This window comes from Petaurus breviceps, unplaced genomic scaffold (assembly GCF_028583685.1).
Source record: "Petaurus breviceps papuanus isolate PSGF00001 unplaced genomic scaffold, PetGlider_PUasm1.0 379, whole genome shotgun sequence".
Lineage (NCBI taxonomy): Eukaryota > Metazoa > Chordata > Mammalia > Diprotodontia > Petauridae > Petaurus > Petaurus breviceps.
The window spans coordinates 3,938,692-3,961,922 of record NW_027186303.1 but is presented as its reverse complement, the minus strand read 5'-3'; the positions used below and the strand labels follow the sequence as shown (position 1 = coordinate 3,961,922).

General features: G+C 36.5%; 1 protein-coding gene across 2 annotated transcripts in view; it reads right to left on the bottom strand.

Annotated features, from left to right (window-relative positions):
- The window catches only part of LRRK2 (leucine rich repeat kinase 2), a 244,910-nt gene that overhangs the window by 121,626 nt on the left and 100,053 nt on the right, over positions 1 to 23,231 (bottom strand). For both annotated transcript variants that reach the window (XM_069099462.1, XM_069099463.1), the window contains exons 24-25: positions 21,918 to 22,168; positions 20,526 to 20,674 (exon numbers count right to left, since the gene is read on the bottom strand). In XM_069099462.1, coding sequence (XP_068955563.1) covers positions 20,526 to 20,674; positions 21,918 to 22,168 — 400 coding nt within the window. The remainder of the gene's footprint in view (positions 1 to 20,525; positions 20,675 to 21,917; positions 22,169 to 23,231) is intronic.

Below are 23,231 nucleotides of genomic sequence, written 5' to 3'. Positions count from 1 at the left end.
AAAATGTAGCACTCAACATATATAAACTATATCAAATTGCTTGCTGTTTCATAGAGTGAAAAGGAGAAGGAAGAAGGGAGAGAATTTACAACTCAAAATTTTAAAAAACAAATATTAAAAAAATGTATATGCAACTTGGAAAAAATAAAATATTAGTAAGAAAATAAAATTTAGTACTCAGAACAGGACACAATATTAGAGATGTGGTTGTAAAGAAGAAATACCTCCTTCCCTATTCTGGATACTACTTTAAAAAAAAATAGTCTATTTTTTTCCTAATTTTATATAAAGACAATTCTTGGTACTTATTTTTATAAGATTTTGAGTTCCAAATTTTTCTTCCTTCATCTCTCACCCTTCACTCTTCCTAAAATGGTAAGAAATTTGATATAGCTTATACATTTGCAATCATGTAAAACATGTTTCCATATTAGACAAAGTCGTAAAAGAAGAAACAGATAAAAAGGAAAAAAACACACAAAAAAAAGCAAAATTAGTGAAAAAATATGCTTCAATCTGCAGAGTCCATCAATTCTTTCTCTGAATGTGGATAGCATTTTCCATCATAGTCCTTTGGAATTCTCTTTGATCACTGTATTGCTGAGAAGAACTAAATGATTCATTGTTAATCACACAATGTTGCTGTTACTATGTACATTTTATGGTAGTGTTCGTTTCACTGTGCATCAGTTTGAAAGTGCCTTTTCAGGATTTCCTGAAATCTGCCTGCTCATCATTTCTTATTGCACAATAGTATTCCATTATATTTATATATTACAACTTGTTCAGTCATTCCCCAACTGATAGGCATTCCCCTCAATTTCCAATATTTTGCCATTGTACAAAGAGTTGCTATAAATGTTTTTGCACATGTGGGTCTGCTCCTACCCCCTCCCCCCTTTTTTTGATCTCTTTGGGATACAGACCTAGTGGTAGTATTGCTGGATCAAAGGGTATGCAGAGTTTGGTTCCTCTTTGGTCATAGTTCCAAATTGCTCTCCAGAATGGTTGGATCAGTTCACAACTCCAACAACACTGCATTAGTATCCCATTTTTCCCACCTCCTCTCATTTATGATAGTGTTGTTTCCTCGTTGCTTATTCTAGTTCCTTTAATTTCTTCGTATTCTCTAATTTCTATAAGCTAGAATTTCTAGTAAAATATTAAATAAAGGTGCTGATAATGGGCATCCTTACTTCACCCCTGATCTTACTGGGAAGTTTTCTAGCTTATTCCTAATACAGATAATGCTTGCTGATGGTTTGAGATAAATACTACTTATCATCTTAAAGAAAGCTGCATGTAAGCCTACGTTTTCTAGTGTTTTTAATAAGAAGGTGTATCGCATTTTGTCAAAAGCTTTTTCTGTATCTACTGAGATAATCATGTTATTTCTAGTGGTTTTAATAGTATTGTAGGTCATGATATGCTGATAGTTTTACTAATATAAAACTTGCACATACATTATAAATACCACCTGGTCATAGTATATGATCTTTGGGATATATTACTGTAATCTCTAAGCTAGTATTGGATTTAAAATTGATGCATCAATATTCATTAAGGGAAATTAGACTAGTTTTCCTTCTCTGTTTTCACTCTTCCTGATTTAGGTATCAGCACCATATTTGTGTCATAAAATTGTGAAGATTCTTTCTTTGTTTATTTTTACAAATATTTTATATAGTATTGAAATTAATTATTCTTTAAATGTTTCATGCAATTCACTTGTGAATCTATCTAGTCCCAGTGATTTCCCCTTAAGGAGTTCGTTGATGGCTTGTTCAATTTTTTCTTTCTATGATAGAATTATCTGAGTATTCTACTTCCTCTTCTGTTCATCTGGGTAATTTATATCTTTGCAAAAATTTATCCATTTCACCTATTTATTTATTGTCGTATAACTGGGTGAAATAATTGCTAATAATTGCTTTAATTTCATCTTCATTGGTGAATTCACCTTTTTCATTTTTTTACTACTAATCTGGTTTCCCTCTTTTTTTTTTTTTTTTTAGCAATTGGGGTTAAGTAACTTGCTCAAGGTTACACGGCCAGGTGTTTCTGGGTGGGTGCTAAGTGTCGGAGCCTGGATTCGATCCCCAGGTCTTCCCGACACTGGAGCTGGTGCTCTTACTCACTGTGCTACCTGGCCGCCCCAGCCTCTTTATTTTTTTAAATCAAATTAATCAATGGTTTATTTCTTTGTATTTTTTATAAAACCAAATACTATTTTTATTTATTAGCTCAACAGTTTTCTTGCTTCAAATTTTACTATTTTCTCTTTGGATTTTCAGGATTTCCAAAATGGTACATAATTGAAAATTTTGAATTTGTTCTTTTTCTAGGTTTTTTGCATGCCCAATTAATTTATCTGCTATTTCTTTTTTATTCATTTAAGCAGTTAGATATATAAAATTTCCCCTAAGTACTGCTTTTTTGTTTGTTTGTTTTTTGGTCTTTATGGAGGGGAGAAGGCAGGGCAATTGGGGTTAAGTGACTTGCCCAAGATCACACAGTTAATAAGCATTAAGTGTCTGAGGTCAGCTTTGAGCTCAGGTCCTCCTGACTTCAGGGCTGGTGCTCTATTCATTTTGCCACCTAGCTGCTCCCTAAGTACTACTTTGACTTCATTCCATAAATTTTGCTACGCTTACTTGTTGTTATTCTCTTTAATGAAATTACTGATTGTTTCTACAACATATTCTTTGACCCAATCATTCTTTCTGGTTACATTATTTAATTTCCAATTAATTTTTAATCTATCTTTCCATGGCCCTTCATTCAATGAAATTTTTATTGCATTATGATCTGAAAAGGATGCATTTAATATTCAGCTTTTCCACATTTGGTTGTGAGGTTTTTATAGACTAATACATCATCATGTTTTGTGTAGATGCTATGTACCACTAGGAAAAAGGTATATTCCTTTCTATTCCCAGTCAATAGTCTCCAGAGTTCTATCATACCTAATTTTTCTAAAATTCTTTTCATCTTCATGATTTTTTCTCATTTTTTCGTTAGATTTATCTAGTTCTCTGAGGGGTAAAGTTGAGGTCCCCTACTAGTATAGGTTTACTGTCTATTTCCTGCTATAACTCATCTAACATTTCCATTAAGAATTTGGATGCTATACTATTTGGTGTCTATGCTTAATATTGAAGTAATTTCATGGTCTATGGTACCTTTTAGCAAAAAGTAGTTGCCCTCCTTATCTCTTTTAATTAGACTTACATTTTGCTTTTGCTTTGTCTAATTGCTACTCCTGAGAAGCATAATAGCTTCTGCTCTAGTTAAACTTTAAGTGTGTTTCCTTTAAACAACATATTGGCAAATTCTATTTTTTAATGAACTTTGCTATCTGCTTATGTTTTATGAGTGAGTTAATCCCTTTCACACTCACAGTTATGATTACTCACTGTTTATTTCCCTCCATACTATTTTCCCTCTTTCCATTTAGCTTGTTGCTCTTTGAAAGTCTATTTTGCTTCTAACTTCACTTCCTCCAATCCTCTCTCTCTTCTGTAATCTCTTTTTCCTTCTCTGATTCCCCTCTCCTCCCACTTTCTGTTTGGCAAGACATATTTCTATGGCCAACTGAGTGTGCATGTTATGCCTTCTTTGAACCAATTCCAATGAGAGTAAGTTTCAGTTGTTGCCTCTCACCCTTCATCTTCCCCTCAACTGTAGAAGCTCTTCCTTTCATGCCTCTTTTATGTGAGATAATTTACCTCATTATATCTTGCCTTCTCCCTTCTCCCAATGCATTCCTCTTTCTCATCCCCTTAATTTTATTATTTTGAAATTATCCCATCTCAACATTCCAAATCAACTCACACCTGTGCCCTCTCTCTCTCTCTCTCTCTCTCTCTCTCTCTGTGTGTGTGTGTATATGTATATATATACATATATATATACACACATATATATACATATATATATACACACATATATATATTCCTTTTAGCTTTCTTAATAATGATAAAGTTCCTAGGAGTTACAAGTTATTTTCCATTGGAGGAATGTAAATGCAAATTACTGAATCCCTTATGAGTTTGCTTTCGTGTTTCCATTTTTATGCTTCTCTTGAATCTTGTATTTGAAAGTCAAATTTCCTGTTCAGCTCTGGGGTTTTTTTTCATTAGGAATGCTTGAAAATTTCCTATTTTGTTAAATGTCCATCTCCCCAACTCCAACACACTAAAAGATTATACTCAGTTTTGCTAGGTAAATTATTCTTGATTATAAATCACATTTGCCCTCTTGAATATCATATTTCAAGTCCTAGGATCCTTTATTTTATTTTATTTTATTTTATTTTTATTAATTTGTTTCCTTTTAGTTTACAGGATACAATTCCACAATTCCTTGAGTTTCACATTTTGTCCCCCTCCCTCTCCTCACCCCTCTCCCATGGCGGCATATAGTCAAATATAAGATTTGTAAATACTTTATAGATTAGTCAGGTTATAAGGACGGATTGTACCAGCTGGAATGAAAAATAGTAAAGAGGACATAAAACCAAATAAGAGAAGGAAAAAGATCAGGTATTTTGCTTCCACCTGGAAAGGATCCTTTATTTTAGAAGCTTCTAATTCTTGTGTGATCCTCACTGTGGTTCCATTATATCTGAATTATTTCTTTCTGGTTGCTTTCAATATTTTTTTCTTGGCCTGGGAAATTTAAAAAAACTGCTGAACAAACCCAGGTGTTAAGTAAGAAAATATAGGCAAGTAGGAAGATGTGATCCCAGGTTTTTGGAATGGATTATCAAGCTCATTATAAACTATAATTTTAAAAAATGCGTCACATTAAATCTTTTTGGACATTAAACAATATGAAGCAGGCTTAAAAATTAAATGTAAATATACAAGAGTATGCTACAAGAGCAGAACACGGAGATAATTCTATCCCTTAAATGTTAAACAGTAATGAGTCTCAGAATATTAACTAGTATACTGCTCCACAGAAAGCAGGTGTTCGAACCATTAAACAGTTGCTTAATAAACAGAAAAATCATGCAGTTACTTGATGAAATTGATTTACTAAGAACATCCAAACAATATGAGGCATCTTCAGTATAAAACTTCAACAATTCAGTGCCTAATATTCAATACCTTTGCATAGTGTAAAAGACCACAGAAAATTACCCTGAGATGTTTGGATATCACAATATACTGAAACCAATCTAATGACAATCTGCTGCCTACTTGACAACTTGTTGATACATCAATGTTTCTGTTATCTCACTGATGTAAGTACAGATCACAATATTTCCATACTTTCTCATCCTATGCAATTCTTACCTATTTGGCTCTACAAAACTTTCATGTAAAACAATAAAATTTTCATAAACAATCTATCCAAACTTCTCAAGGTCATATTATATGACTCTGGGCAAGCTACTTAACCTTTGAGCACTGCAAGACAACTCTATATCGTGGGTATCTCGAAAGAGCTAACTTGGACTGGCATATGCAGTTTGCTCACCTAGGAGTTCCCTATACCAATGACATGCTAGGTAATCACTATGTTCTGTCCTCTGAATATTGATAATCAAAGGATTACTAAAGTTATCCCTGTTGTTGTCATCTGTAAATTAATCTTGATATACATTCATGGGAGAAATTCTTTGGGAGGAGAGACTTTATGATTATGTTTTATTCTACCAATTCAAATTCTTTGTTGTTCTTTCATTACTAACAAAAAACAGACAGTAGGAGTTTGTGTTCTCTAAATATTTGAGTCAACTGAATGACTATGGAGATACTATTTGCTCTAGAAAAATCAAATATAAAAGCTGACCTTTTCCAAGAAGCTTCTCATGTTTTTATCCACACTCAATGAAAGCTTAAAGTATTCTGATAAATATTATATTGCAGTGGAGAAAGTAGGTATATGGGTCAGAAGTTTCTGAGGCTTTATAACCATGTTTTCTACATTAATATCATCTAGGTTCTTTTCTATTCTCTTAAAATCCTCTCCTTTCTTTGAGACAAACTGAAAACTAGAACTCGAATGTTGTTAAAATTATAATCATATATAGTATACATTCATTTTGTTGGCCAAGCTATTCTTCCCAACTTAATTTTCTCAAGTATCCAGTTCTCTTATGACATTCTACTGCATTCTAAAGAAACCAGCAACCTCCTAACAAATAAAATATAATTTCCTACCTTGCCTACATGAAATATTTGACACAAACACTTTGCTTTGTTATACTCTCATTTCCCTTTCATTCAGAAATACCCACTCTCTGATGCCCATCAAATGGGGCATGGACAAATAAGTTGTGGTATATGATTGTAATGGAATACTATTCTAGTACAAGAAATGATGAGGAGAAAAACCTAGAAAGACTTACATGAACTGGTGTAAAGTAAAATGAGTAGAATCAGGAGAATATTGTACATAGTAACAGCAATATTATAAAATGATCAACTGTGAATGAGTTAGGTATGCTCAGCAACACAGTGAACCAAGACAATTCCAAAAGACTTGATGGAAAATATTATGCAACCACAGACACAGAACTGATGGACTCTGAATGCAGAGCAAAGCATATTTTTTAAATTTTATTTTTACTGGGTGTGTTTTTGGGGGGGTTGTGTTTGCTTTTACAATATGACTAATGTGGAAATGTGTTCTGCATGACTAACATGTATAACCTATTTTGAACTGCTTACCTTCTCAAAGCCCCCTCATTTGCAGAGGGAGCAAGGGAGAAAATATGGAACTCAATTTTAAAAATGAATGTTAAAAATTGTTTTTACATGTAATTGAGGAAAAATAAAATAAATAATTAAAAAAGAAATACCCCTCTCTTGGTCCTACAGGGACACAGAAAAGAGCTAAAAAGACACTTTCACCCCAATTCTTTCATTTTACAAATAAGGTGATTGAAATATAGAGAGCTTAAGTGACTTGCCAGAGGTGGCACATTTGTGGTGATAGAGATGAATTTAAACTCAAGTCTTCTGATTTCAAAGGTTCCTTCCTTCACCCCACCTTTCTTCCCCTTCTTATCCTCTAAACTGATGACCCTTCATAGTTGGCTTCAAATCAGCACTACCATCATGTAGGCAAAAGCGCTATTTTCCATAAATTAGTGTCATACATTTAGAATTGAAATGCACCTTAGCGGTTATCTAGTCCAACTTCATCATTTTACATACTAGTAAACTGACATACTTAGAGCATAATGATATGTGACTTTATTTTTGCTGAGAATAGCATCATTAGTTTTGTATAACTAAACTGTATTACTACAAATATACACTTTCAGATATGGTTGACCTATAAGGGGAGAAGTGTTTTTTGCTTAGCAGTTTTTCTTTATTACACAGGATGAGGAGGCAGGAGATGATATGATTAGAATATAGCCAAATTATGGTGATATAGAAGACAAAAGGTATAAAAAAGAATGTTTTTAGCAAAAACAACAATAACATTATTCTGATTATAATAATAATCTATCTGCCAGGTTTATCACCTGTTTAACTAAATTCCTCATTTATTTCCACTTTCTGTCCCAAAGATCTATAATGTACCCTTATAACAAAATACTTTCTTTTTCTCTTTTGATTGATCTTCACCCAAATCTTCTTTCCCCTTCCAGTCTCTGCATTTCTCCACTTAAGTATTCCTCCTTAATACCAATGCTATTCCTACCATACTTCATTCATGTATCCAGTCAACAAGCAAACTGACTTTAGACAAGTCAACAACCCAGTACCATGTGTCAGACATCGAGCTAAGCAGTGAAAAGATATAAACATCCAGAACCATATTTCAGTTATGAGTTTGATCCTAACAAAATCTCTGTAATTGTTTAGGTCAAACTTAACTTTTTGTTTTTTTAGGAATTCTAGTTCTTCTTGTTTGTTACTGTAAAGCCAAGCACAAGCAGCTCTCCTGAGGACTGTTGCTGAGAATAGCTTTAAGATTCTGATCACATAGTATAGTGAACTCTCTATTTATTCAGCAACAAGCTGAAGCAAAACATTCATACAAACCAAAGTACTATATTCACAATAATATAACATAGTAGCTCCCAGTCAAGCTCCACACGTCAAGCTTAGCAGTGTTACAACAATACTCAAACACATTGCCGGCACCATCATCAATTCACTTTCTGACTGTGAAATCAACACAGACCAACAGACAGGGTCTCTATCTGAGAAATTTACACAAATCATCTGTAAAGTCCTGGGACCTCTGAAAACATCAGTAGAACACTCTTACAGGTAGAAACAGGACCTCCCCACTGCTCCGGCTTCAACCTTCCCTTATCCATGTAAAAAGGGGACTCTAAACAAACTTTGGAGCTGCAGAACCCACAAAACAATACAGAGAAGCTAACCACCCACTGAGGACAGCCCAGCAGGCTGGCAGGAATTGGCCATCACAGTGCTCTGGGAGCCAAGCCCAGCCCCACACTGAGGCTTTAGCCCCAGGGCAGGCCTGACCAGCTGCTGGCCAGAGGGACTCCAGAAATGGCAGCTGTGGCCATTTCCAGATTTATCAACACATAGATGCAAAGGACAAAATGAGAGGTCAGTGCAGTCTGGACTTTGGGACCCAGTAAGTGGGAGTGCGTCAGCTTTTGCCCCTGGGGAGAGAAGCCACTCAGACTCCGGCACAGCCAGTGCCGTGTGGCAGCTTCAGCTCCTGGCATGCAGAGTGTAGGGGGATCAAGCACAAGTCTGAGGGGGAATTGCTCTTGATTTAACCTTCTTGGATCTGGATTGCAGTCTAGGGTGGAGGTCCTGGGGTGTATGTCCAGCTTGCCAGAGCATGTGTAGACCTCAGAGACAGCACCCATCTGATACCTCCAGCAGCTGAGAAAAGCCCAGTGTTTGGGATGAAAGCTCCCCTGTCTGGTGGCAGAGTCCTACTGTGGCAAAAAGCCCAGGGGTCAAGTGACTGAGGAGAAACATGACCAGGCAAAGGAAACAAAGCAGACAAAAGACTCCAACATTAGACTCCTATTTTGGGGACAAAAAGGAACAAAGCAAGGAACAGGAGGGAGACAGTGAAGTCAGAACTCCTGCACCAAAAGCTTCAAAGGAAAATACGAGCTGGTTACAGGCCACAGAGGACCTTAAGAAGCAGATAAGAGAAGTGGAGGAAAAATCGGGAAGAGAAATGAGAACAATGCAAGAAAATTACTAAATAAGAGTCAACAGCCTGACTGAGGAAAATCACACCTTAAAAAAATGGACTAACTCAAATGGCAAAAGAGGCTCAAAAAGGCAATGAAGAGAAGAATGCCTTAAAAAGCCGAATTTGCCAGATGGAAAAAAGAATCTCAAAAGCTCAATGAGGAGAATCATTGCTTCAGAATTAGATTGGAGCAAATGGAAGCTAATGACGTTATGAGAAATCAAGATGCTGTTAAACGGATCCAAACAAATGAAAGAATAGAAGGTAATGTGAAATATCTCATGGGAAAAACCACTAACCTGGAAAATAGAACCAGGAGAGATAATTTAAAAATTATTGGACTATCTGAAAGCCATGATCAAAGTACGAAACTAGAAATCATCTTCCGGGAAGTTCTCAAAGAAAACTGCCCTGATGTTTTAGTACCAGAGGGCAAAATAGAGATTGAAAGAACCCACTGATCACCTCCTGACAAAGATCCCAAAAAGAAAACTAGGAATATTATAGCCATGTTCTGGAATTCCCAAATTAAGGAGAGAATATTACAAGCAGCCAGGAAGAAACTATTTGAATATTGTGGAAACACAATCAGGACAACCCAGGATCTGGCAGTTTCTACACTGAGGGATCAAAGGGCTTGGAATATGATATTCTGGAGGTCAAAGGAGCTAGAATTAAAACCAAGAGTCACCTACCCAGCAAAACTGAGTATCATGTTTCAGGAGAAAATTTGGTTGTTCAGTGGAATAGAGGACTTTCAAGCATTCTTGATGAAAAAACCAGAGTTGATGGGGCAGCCAGATAACACAGCGAGTAAGAGCACCGGCTCCAGTGTCAGGAAGACCTGGGGATCGAATCCAGGCTCCAACACTTAGCACCCACCCAGAAATAACTGGCCGTGTAACCTTGAGCAAGTTACTTAACCCCAATTGCTTAGGGGTGGCCAGGTGGCTCAGCAAGTAAGAGCACTGGCTCCAGTGTCAGGATGACCTGGGGATCAAATCCGGGCTCAGATACTTAGCACCACACCCAGAAATAACTGGCTGTGTAACCTTGATCAAGTTACTTAACCCCAATTGCTTAATAAAAAATTTAAAAAAAAAAAAAAGAAAAAAATCCAGAGTTGAATAGAAAATCTGACATTCAGATAAAAGAAGCAAGTGAAGCATGACAAGGTAAACAGGGAAAAGAAATCATAAGGAACTTATCAAAGTTGAACTATTAACATTCCTACACGGAGAAACAATAATTGTAACTTATGAAACTTTTCTCAGTAGTTCAAAGGAATAGAAATATATATGTCTATATATGAGTGTATATGGGCATATGAATACATATGTGAATGTGTGTATATATGTTTACAGATACACATAGATAGAGGGCACAGAACCAATTTAACAGGAAGGGATGATACTTAAAAGGTGAAATTAAGAGGTGAGAGAGGAATATAATGAGAGGAGATGGGGAGAGACAGAATTGGGTAAACTATCTCATTTAGAAGAGGCAAAGGAAAATGGCCACAATGGTGGGGAAGAATAGGAAGGCAAAAGGGAATGGTTCAACCTTATTCCCATTGAATTTGGCTTGAGGAGAGAATGAAATACACACTAAATAAGGTATCTCACCCTACAGGAGAGTAGGGGGAAGGGGATGAGAGGGGCTATGATGGAAGGGAGGGCAGGATGGGGGGAAGGGAATTAGAATTGGAAGCACCAACTTTTGAAAAGGGATGGGATCAAAGCAGAGAATAGAACAAGTGGGAGGTGGGATAGGAGGGAGGGAAATATAGTCAGTCTTTTACAATATATCTACTATGTTATTGTTTTGCATTAGCCACACATGTACAACCTATACTGAATCGCTTCTCTCCCCAGTAATCGTGGGTGACAAGGGAGGAAAGGAATGAATCTGGAATTCAAAGTTTTAAAATCAAATATTCAAATATATATATATATACTATTATTAATACTATTTTACATGTAATTGGGAAAGAAGATATACAGGAACTGGAGCATAGAGATCCACTGGAAAAGTCAAAAGGGATATGGGAGAGAGCAGATTGGAGGAGGGGATATCCTGTGGGACTGCTATTTTGGGGCAGGGTGTAGGGGAAAAATGGGGAGAAAGTTTGTAACTCAAAATCTGGCAGAAATTAATGATGTAAATCAGAAGTTAATAAATCATTTGAAAAAAAAATTTTTAAACACTCCTTCAGGACTTCTATAAACAGCAAGAAAGTTCTGTTTTAGGGCTTCTAACCAGCAGTAAGGTCCCAGGGCTTTTGTAACAACAGCAACATCCTCTGTCCACAGATAGAACAAAGTAACATCAACACAGACAGACAGAGTGCTGATACCATAGCCATCCTTCCTCCCACTTGGCTCCAGCTCATACTTGGGCTTTTATATTCTCTTTTGGCAAGTTCCTCCCATTGTTGATTTCACAGGTTCTGTTTCTAACAAAGACTTGATATAATCACAGGGGAGGTTCAAAGACACTCAACTGAAACAAGGAGATTAGTACTCCTTTGATTGGCATTACAGTTGCCTATCCTTTGGGTAAGAGTATATAAACATTTTAAGCCCTAGATATTACTACTGGATTAACTCTTGGAATTTTTAACTTGTCATTATAGCTACTCTCTTAGTTTCTAGCTAATAGGCAGTCTTCTCCCTCCTTCATCTTTTTTTAAAGAGATTTTTATTAGATTTTCAAGATACCAAGCAAATACACTTATTAGCCCTAATAAGGCACATACTGCATCTCTGGCCATGAGCCTCTCATTTCTATATTTTAATCTATGGTCCAAAAATCTAAATTCCCTTTGAAGGAAACAGCTTCTTTACCAGCTTTTCACTTCCCTAATCAGTTTTTCTCTTCTGTTTATACTACCCTCAGTGGAAAGCAGTAAGAAACTGGGTGGCATAGTGGAAAAAATACTGGATGAGGTATCAAGAAGACATGAACTCAAATACTGCCTCAGACACTTATTGGTTGTGTCATGACTGATGGCAGGTCACTTAACATCTCTCAGCCTCAATTTACTCATCTGTAAAATGGGGTTAGTTCATAGGCTTGTCATAAGAATCAAATAAGATAACACAGTAAGGTGTTTTGCAAACCTTAAAGCGTTATGTAAATACTAGATGTTATCATCATCATCATCATTATTATTATTACAAGAAAAATACAACCTGTGCCCACATAGTCTTAAGTTTCTTGCCCAACACTTTGTAATATTTGGCAATAATTTTTAGGGTTTTTTGGGTAATATCATGGAAGTTATTAGAGGTTAATAGAAGTCATCTGTTCTGCTAAGTCTTGAGCATGTTATCTACTATAATACCTAAGTAGGGAGTCACAACTACTATGAAGATTTTCTTCCTTTGACCCTGATAGTCTCTGCAGTGTTACTTTTTCAGTATTTGGAGAAAGAGCAGCTGCTACCTCCTCAGAGCATCCAGTAACTTCCTCTTCAGTAATAGAATCAAATTTATTAGTCCCAGGTTCACAGTTGTCCCTTTCCTTCTGTTCTTTCTTTGTGACAACCTTCTCTCCAAATTCTTGACAAATCTAAAATTTTCCTTCTGTCTCTTCAGATCTTTTATTTTCTCCACTAAAGACTCAAATTCTATTTCTTTCAGGCATATTTCACTGGCATGTTAAGCAGAAGTACAAAGAGGTATCCCTCTAGTTCATTCACTTTCTTTTTTAGGAAGTAGAACTATCTACATATAGCTAGCACTCACTTAGCTGAAGCAGAAATAAAAACATAGCATCCAATTCAAGTCACTTTAAAACTCTACTCTCTCCATAGCTTCATTTTTTAAATGCCTTGCGATTTTACAAACTCACCTCCTAAGCCCTTTTTACTACCTCTTAGTAACTTCACAGTCATACTAAATTCCTTCTGTTATCTCAAAAGCAACTCAGAGTAGTATCCTATTTCCTCTGGCTTTTCATATTAATTTATTTTACTTATGATTGTATTTTATCAATTTGTTTACCTTAATAATTGTTTACTTTTAAATTTACTCTCTTTCTTCAACTTCATTGTCCTTTTATTTTGCTCTTATTTAGCCTTACTTCTTAGACCCACCTTAATCCTCTTCCTTCCCCTTCAGCATTCTTTCTCAGAAGCTGGACTTGAAAACAGTTTCCTCAATTGGTGGAAAGAATTCTTCAATTTGCCCAAATTTCTCTATCCCTACCTTGACTGCAGTAACCGCAAAACATTTCTCTATTGTGATCCTTGGCTTTCAGGTGCCATCTATCCTCCTGCTCTTTCCCAAGGTCCTAGAGACCTTGCCATCTTATTTTTTCCCATTTCAGATCTCAAATATCACCTGGTCTTTTTTATCTGCAGTAAACTGAGCCTATCTTTATGTGTTATCTCCCACAATTAGAGGTTGAGCTCTTTGAGAGCAAGAACTATCTCACTTTTTATTTGTATACCTAGTACTTAGCACAGTCCTTAGTAAGCACTTAATACCATTATCTCAAATTAATCTTCTCATTTTTTTCATAAGTCCAAATCCTTTCAAATCACAATATCCTTCTCTTTGTTCAACTCAAATCCTCTTTTTTTTCCCCATTTCTCTTGGTCTGGATGAGGTCAGAAGTCAGAAATAGTAGGTCCAACAACAGAAAGTTAGGACACAGCACTTTCCACTCTGGAAGCAGAGTTCTACCATGGCAAAGAGCTCAAAAGTCAAGTAATTGGCTGGTAAGATGAGCAAACAGAGGAAGCAAAATAAAACTGCAGAATCATTTTTTGGTGACAAAGAGGATCAAAACATGGATACAGAAGAAGCCAACAAAGTCAAACTCCTACATCAAAAGCCTCCAAAAAAAGTATGAATTGGTCACAGGCCATGGAGGAGTTTAAGAAGAATTCTGAAAATCAAGTAAGAGAAGTAGAGGAAAAATTGGGAAGAGAAATGAGAATGATGCAAAAAAAATCATGAAAATAAGTCAACAGCCTGCTAAAGGAGACACAAAAAAAATACTGAAGAAAATAACACCTTAAAAAATAGACTAACTCAGATGGCAAAAGAGGTCTAAAGAGTCAATGAGGAGAAGAATATCTTAAAAAGCATTACTGGCTAGATGGAAAAGGAATTTCAAAAACTCACTGAAGAGAATAATTCCTTCAAAATTAGACTGGAGCAAATGAAAGCTAATGACTTTATGAGAAATCAAGATACTATAAAACAGATCCAAACAAATGAAAAACTAGAAGGCAATGTGAAATATCTCATTGGAAAAACCACTGACATGCAAAACAGATCCAGGAGAAATAATTTAAAAATTATTGGACTACCTAAAAGCCATGATCAAAAAAAGAGTCTAGACACCATCTTTCAAGAAATTGCCGAGCAAAATTGCCCTGATATTTTAGAACCAGAGGGCAATATAGAAATTGAAAGAATTCACCAATCACCTCTTGAAAAATATTCCAAAAAGAAAACTCCTAGGAATAATATAGCCAAATTACAGAGTTTCCAGGTCTAAGAGAAAATATTACAAGCAATCAGGAAGAAACAATGAGTATTGTGGAAACACAATCAAGATAACACAAGATCAAAAAAAAAAACAAAAAAAAAGATAACACAAGATCTAGCAGTTTCTACATTAAGGGACTGAAGGGCTTGGAATATGATATTCTGGAGGTCAAAGGAGCTAGGTTAAAACCAAGAATTACCTACCCAGCAAAACTAAGTATAATACTTTAGGGGAAAATACAGATATTCAATGAAATAGAGGACTTTCAAGCATTCTTGATGAAAAGACCAGAGCTGAACAGAAAATTTGACTTTCAAATACAAGAAGCAAGAGAAATATGAAACAGTAAACAGGAAAGAGAAATCATAAGGAATTCATTAAAGTTGAACTATTTACATTCCTACATGGAAAGACGATATTTGTAACTCATGAGACTTTCCTCAGTGTGAGGATAGCTGAAGGGAAAAAATATATGTGTATGTATGTATGTATGTGTGCATGTATGTATGTATACACATATATGTATGTATAGGTGGGTATACATATGTATATATTGTGTATATATACACACATATAAGTGTGTATGTGTGTACATGTATACATAGACAGAGGGCACAGGGTGAGTTGAATATGAAGGGATGATATGTAAAAATAAAATTAAGAGGTGAGAAAAGAATATATAAGGAGGAGAAAGGGAGAGATAGAATGGGGTAAATTATCTCACATAAAAGAGGCAAGAGAAAACTGTTACAATGGAGGAGAAGAGCAGGAAGGTGAAAGGGATTGAGTCAACCTTACTTTCATTGGATTTGGCTTAAGGGGGGAATAACATGCACACTCAATTGGATGCCTAATCCTACAGGAAAGTAGGGGGTAAGGGGATAAGAGGGGGGTGATAGAAGAGAGGGCAGATTGTGGGAGAGGTTAGTTAGAAGCAAATACTTTTGGAAAGGGACAGGGTGAAAGGAGAAAATAGAATAAATGGGGGGCAGGATAGGATGGAGGGAAATATAGTTAGTCTTTCACAGTATGACTACTATGGAAATGCTTTACATAAGTACACATGTATACATTATATTGAATTGCTTGTCTTCCCAGTGGGGGTGGAGGAGGAGGGGAGAAGGGAGAGAATCGGGAACTCAAAGTTTTAAAAACAAATTATAAAAAAAAATAATTTTTACATGCAACTGGGAAATAAGACATACAGCAATGGGGTATAGAAATCCATCTTGCCCTACAAGAAAGTGAGGGGGGTTTGAGGGATATAAGAGAGGGCATATTGGGGAAAGGGGTATTCAGTATGTTTGCCATCTTGGGGAGAGATGGGGAGAACATTTGTAACTCAAAATCTTGTGAAAATGAATGTTGAAAACTAAAAATAAATAAATAAATTGATTATGGGGGAGGAAAAAAAGAATCTCTCTACTTCATTTTGTACAGTACATGTTGAAAGACCCATTATAATTATCTGTACTGCAGTCTGTTGCTTACATTCATCATGACAAGCACCAGTCCCAAGTGTATCTGGAGACAGACGACCTGGATTCAAATCCTGGCTTACTTACTATCTATATGACCTTTGACATTTACTTAATCTTGCTAAATTTTAGTTTCCTTCTTTGTAAAATAAAAGGGTTAGAATTTTATGCCTCTAATATCTCATACTACTCTAATTGATACAATAAAATATATTTACTGTTGCTTTTGGGAACATGATTAAAACCATTTCATACATTCCAGTCTTTAGCACTCTTATGAGCGATACTGTTGTAACCACCATTTTATGAACATCCCCCATCCCTCCCCATCTTGGGTAAGTTTGCCTAGGAGACTTGCCCGAAACAAAGCCTGAGTAGGAGACCTGCCCAAACCTGCCACTTGGAACCCATAGCCCTCCCCCCAAATTCCTGGTTCCTTGGGACTTTCCAATTGGGCAACATTAGGCAACAAACTGATTGCTAACTGTCAAGCTATGGTTTCCCCTTGGTAACAGTTATGCTGTGGCTTTTGTCTATATAAACCTCGAGATGTATATGCTCTCTCGGGGCTGCCTGATTTGGGTCATGTTCACCCCGGGCAGTTGCCAGCAATTAAAGCTCCACTTAAAATGATTAATGGTCTCACTCACTGATTCTCAGTACAACAATACTTCCATTTGTAAATTTTACTTTCAGAGGCAGTGAAGTGGCACAATAGATAGAGGTCTGGCCCTGGAGTCAAGGCTGGCCCTCAGAAGCTGTCTAGTTGTGTAAACATGGGCATGTCACTTAATCTCTCTGTCTCAGCTTCCTCAACTCTAAAGTAGGATTAATATGGTACCTATCTTCTAGAGTTGTTGTAAGGATCAAATATGGAAGCTGCTTAGCACAGTGTCTGGCACACAAGAAGCATTATATCAATGTTAGCTATTAATATGGTTGTTGTTTTCCTGACACTCATTTAAATTTTCTAGCAAGAAGTGATCTTGTGCTGTGGAACGACCCCTGGATGTGTATTTAGAAGATACAGGGCTAAATTTCTACTTTCTCACTTATCAGATGATGGGCATGAATAAGCTACTTTGCTTCTGCGACAAAATTTTCTCATCTGAAAAATAAGGATATTAATACTACATAACTTACAACATTTATCTGAGGAGAATGAACTTATCCACAGCATTCAAAACTTCTCCATTTGCTGTACCTGATGGTTCCACATATGGATGGGGTGGTGGTGGCTCATGGAGTACCTGTGTTTTCTTGGTGTTAATTGTTAAAGCAAAATTAGCACAAGCAGCATAGAACCATACTTTGTTGCATCTCAGCTGCAGAGGGTGCACTGAATGCACAAACATCTGCAACAGAAAATCACCCACCAACACTCCCTCCACTTTAGTCTTGGCTTGTAGCCTTTTCAAATTGAAGAATTTACTATCAGTCCGGTAGCTAACCTTGATGCCACATTCATACTCATTGAAAGCATTTGACAACATGGTTGAAAACATCATACTAAAAAGCATGGCAGTGAGCACACAGTCTTGTTTCACTCCATTGGTGACTGGGAAGGCACAAGAGCATTGTCCATTATCTAGAACCAAAGCAAGCATGCCTTCATGAAAATGACATGCAATGCTGATGAACTTCTCTGGGCAGCTAAATTTTGACATAATTTTCCATAAGTCCTCACTACTAACAGTATCAAAGGCCTTGGTCAGATCTACAAATGTTGTATACAGACCTCTCTTCTGCTCCTGGCATTTCTCCTAGAGTTGTTGGGCAGCAAACACCATATTGACTGTTCCTCAGCCCTTTCTGAAGTCACACTGGCTCTCAGGTAGATGACCATCTTCCAGGTGAAGGATCAGCCTATTAAGGAGGACTCTAGCAAGGATCTTGCCAGCAATGACTAAGAGAGAGAGATCCCCCCCCCCGTGATTGTCACAGGACAATCGATTTCCTTTACCTTTATATAGATGGATAATTCTTCAACTCCTCCTGACATATAACCTGGAAAATTTCAGTCAGCTTTTATATGATCAATGGACACCCTACCTTATAAATATCAGCTGGAACAGAATCAGCACCAGGTGCTTCATGTAAAAGGAGACTAATGGCATTCAAAACCTCCCCTTCAATTGGAGCTTCAGCTAAAGAATGACTGACTTCAACCCTAGGTAAACAGTCAGTGCTCATAGTATCGATTGATGATGGTCTTTTGAGAACACTATGGAAGTGTTCAGCCCATCTCTCTAGGATCATGTCCTTATCATTAATCAATGTGGCTCCATCAGCACTGAGTAATTGAGATGTACCATAGGTCTTTGGCCCATAAACAGCCTTCAGGGTATCACAAAAGTACTTTGGATTGTTACTATCAGCATAAAACTGAATTTCACCTGCCTTCTTACTGAGCCAGGAATCCTGCATCTCTCTAAGCTTTGCGTGTACTTTACTTTTGATGGAATTAAATGTGCTGTCTTCCTAGAGATGAATCTATACTGGAGAACTATCCTGCTGGTAAATCCTGTGGAGTTCTTGTTTTTCATGTAGCAGCTTCTGAATTTCCACATCATTTCTATCAAAACAGTCTTGGTGTTCGTGAGTGTTCTGACCCAGATGAGTAAATGCAGTGCTTATATAACAAATCTCTGAATGCTGCCCACTCCTTTTCTGCTCCACTGTTGCATACTGTGTGTTGATTCCACTTTCAATTAACACCAAGAAAACACAGGTGCTCCATCAGCCACCATAACACCATCCATACATGGAACCATCAGTTACAGCAAATAGAGAAGTTCTGAATGGTATAGATAAGTTCACTTACATTGGCAGTGTACTTTCCAGGGATGTACACATTGATAATGAGGTTGACAAATGCACTGCCAGAGTTAGCTCAGTGTTTGGGAGGCTCCAAAGGAAAGTATGAGAAAGAAGACTAACTACCATACTGAAGGTTTACAGAGCCATTGTGCTGACCTCATTGTTGTATGCTTGTGAAACCTGGACAGTCTACCAATGCCATGCCAAGAAACTGAAGTACTTCCGTTTGAATCATCTTAGGAAGATTCTGAAGATCACCTGGCAAGATAAGGTACCAGACACTGAGATCCTTACGTGAACTAAACTGTCAAGCATTCAAACTTTGCTTCAGAAAGCACAACTCCAATGGGCTGGCCACGTTGTTCAAATACAAAATATACACTTGCCAAAAATACTGTTTTATGGAGAATTCACACAGGGCAAGCAATCACATGCTGGTCAGAAGAAGCAATACAAGGACCCTCTCAAGGTCACTCTCAAGAACTCTGGAATTGATTGTGTGACATGGGAGATACTGGCACAGGACTGCTCAGCATGGCTTGGCCACATCAGAAAAGGTGCTGTGCTCTATGAGGAAAGCAGAATTGAAGCAGCTCAAAGGAAATCTGGAGAATCCACCCCACATGTTCACACAGACCATTTGTGCTCGACCTCTGGTAGAGCATTCTGAGAGCTCCGATTGGTCTGATCAGTCACAGTCAGACACACTGAAACCTGACTTGGCATAGTGATGTCATTTTGGTCCTACAACAACCAACCAACCAATCTGACAAAAGTGCTTTATAAATCTTAAAGTCCTATCTATAGAAATGTGAGTTGTTACTATGGCTTCTTGTAAATGAAAATACATTAATATGGGTTCAGTTGCTCCAATAGTTATCTCAACACATTTTTGCAAAGATCTCACAATTAAGTATTAATAATCACCTGAATGTTTCTAGAGTGTCAGAAACTGTGACTCTAGGGCAGTTAGATGATGCAGTGAATAGAGCACTGGCCCTGGAGTCAGGAGGACCTGAGTTCGGATCTGGCCTCAGACACTTAACACACACACACACAAAAAAAAAAAAAACCTATCAGTGTGACCTTGGGCAAGTCACTTAACCCCAGTTGCCCTCCAAAAAGCAAAAAAAAACCTGTGACTCTTACCACTATTTTTCCCTTTTTTCCCATTCTGCCATTGTCTGTGCAGAAGGGGAGGATAGAACTAAAGACCATTTTTGAAATTTTTTTTCTGTTTCAAATGTGTCCATAGCCAAAGAATGTATCTCTTCAGAGCTAACCTCTAGATGACTAACCATCACATTTGCTAAGGCTACCAAAACTTTTTTCCAGCTTGGAAGAACTTACTCAAGTGTGTATTTTGCCAACAGAGCCCCAAAACTCAAGATCACTTCCATGCCAAGATAAAGCATTAGAGTCTCTTTATAATTAAACCAATACTTGAAACACACTGACATTTGCAAATCAACATCTAAAATATACATATCTATATATGTATATGCTCACTCTAAAACACTTAGAAGAAAAAAAAATAACAACAAAGTGAAAAACACTTACCTAGCAAATTCATTCTGGCACTAAAAACTTCCAGTTTGCAACATGCCTCAAAAAAATCTTCAGTTATGGATGATATGTGGTTTTTACTAAGGTTTAAAATCTTCAACTCCTTCAAGCACAAAGGTGAATATATTTCTGATATTTTGTTTCTATTCAAAGATGGGGAAAATAAGTATTAAATTAATTAACAAAATTATCAATTTAATAATAGCAAAAAGAGTACACATGCTGCAAAGATCAATAACATACTGCTTTACCATAAAAACTTTGACAATATAAATCAAGGCAGTTTATAGAATCACCCCATTTCTTCTTTAATCAAAGCACTGTTAGAAAGCAATTTAAAAAATAGAACAATCTTTAAAAAACATATTCAAATTCTTTCCCTTCAGGTATCACTTCTTCCATGATAATAATAGCCAACATTTATATAGTTTACTATATAACATTTAATACATGTTAGGCTTTAAAATTATTATTTCATTTGATCCTCACAACAGCCCTTAAAAGATACGTAAATATAAGATCATTTTGGAGAGATGGCACTAGCAGCTGGGGAACCCAGGAAAGATTTCATGTTGAAAACAGTGCTTATTCTGATACTTAAAAGACACTAGGGATTCTAAGAGGTGGAAACTGAAGATGGGGTGAATTCCAGACACAGGATTCAGATAGTATACAGACAAAGACAGAGAGATAGAAGATCAGTACCTGAATAAGGAACTACTGTTTGGTTCAACCAGTTTGGTTGACACTTAGTGGGCAGGAAGTAGAATAATGTCCAATAAAGTCAGAATGGCATGTTTGGGTTAAGTTGTGAAAGGCTTTGAAGTCAAACAGAAGATCCTATATTCTAGAGACAATGGAGTGGCAGTAACAGCATACCAGAATTTACTGAATAAGGGAAATATACGATTAGACCTGTGCTTAGGGAAAATCACTCTGATAGCAATGTGAAGGATGAACTGGAGTGAACTTTAATGATGAACTATAGTACTGGAATAAATTATAATACTAGATAATAATGAATAGATTTCCTACCTATGCAATGCTGATTAATCTAATATATCAATTCTTTCTGACATAGAAATAAAAACAAGACATTTAATTGACTTCATGAGAGAATAATTGGATAGTAATACAGTAATCCAAACTACCAATTTAACTGTTTTCATGAGAGGAAAATAGGACTATCAAGTCAGAGATGTGTTTAACTTCTGGTTCTGTTAATTACTAGTTGTAATGACACTGGGAAAGTCATTTAAGCTAAGCCTCAATTGTCTCATCAATAAAATGACATGATGAGGTTGTACTACATAAATTCCAAAGTCTTTCCAGCTCTGATGATAATCCCGCCTTAATTTACATACTAAAAATCTGCATCATTCTTACCCTTCTAGAAGGAGATGTTCTAGATTTTCTATGACATCTGCATGAAATTCAGGGACAGAGGATAGTTGATTGTATGAGAGATTTATCTGCTTCAAAGTTGGACATCTGATAGTTGGATCCAAAATTATAGAAGGTCCAATATCATTACGGGAGATATCAAGATTTGCAATGCAATTCATTTTAAACAAATAGGCAGGAACTGAAGTGATTTTGTTACTGTGTAAGTCCAAGTATTTCAAACATTTTAAAGTCTGAAAAAAATTTAAAGTTGTTAAGTCATATGATCAAGAAAATTGAATTCAAACTTAGAACTTCAGCTAAAATATAAGAGATTATAGGAAAAAATTAAAGGTAATTAAAATACAAAATATACTCTATTCAACAAACATGTTCAAGGTGCCTACTAAGTGCAATATACTATGATAAACTCTGGGGAAATACAAATTTTATAATCTAGAAGGAAAAGATAAACCATAAACACAAATACATGTAATGTAAATTAAAGTGTCCTCTATTTTCTTATATTTAAAAATATCAACATTATACTTTTCTAATTCTATTCCTACCTCTCTAAAAAGACTTATTCTGACTCTTCAGGCTTCCTCATTCCTCAATATGGGTTGTCCTCAAGGGTCTGTTCTCATTATCTCTCTTGTTTCTATATACATTTGCTCTTGCAATCTTATTTCATCTAAACTTTTATCATCCCTATGGAAATGACTTCCAAAGTTATAACTCCAGGTATCACCTAGAACCCCTATTCTGAAACCTAGACAAGTTGCTCATACAACACCTCTACCTGAATTTCCAACTGGCACTTCAAATTTAACATGTCCCAAGCCAAGCTTACTGTCTTTCCCTAAAGTTCTTTCTTACTCTTTCAGTCATTGGCATCACAATTCACCCCCAACTCCCACACTGAAAGTTTGGCACATAGGAAATGCTTAATAAATGCTTATAGACTGACTGAATACAGTTACTTTTTACTCTTCCCTCTCAGCCATCTCTCATATCAAGTCTTAGTGAATCCAGAATAATTGTGTGTGTGTGTGTGTGTGCGCGCGCGCGAGTGCTCGCTGTAATGGTGGAGGAATATGAAGACCTTCCCTGCCCCTTAATGTGCTTCACTTGGAGCTCAACAAGAGAAGCTTGCTTAGAAGAGGCTTGTTTTTCAGGAAGGCCCACACCTTTTGTTACTTTGTAATTAGGCAGTGGGTCACAAAGGTTGTGATACCCTCTGACCCTGAAGAAGGGTATATATATGTATACACACACACACACACACACACACACACACACACACACACACACACA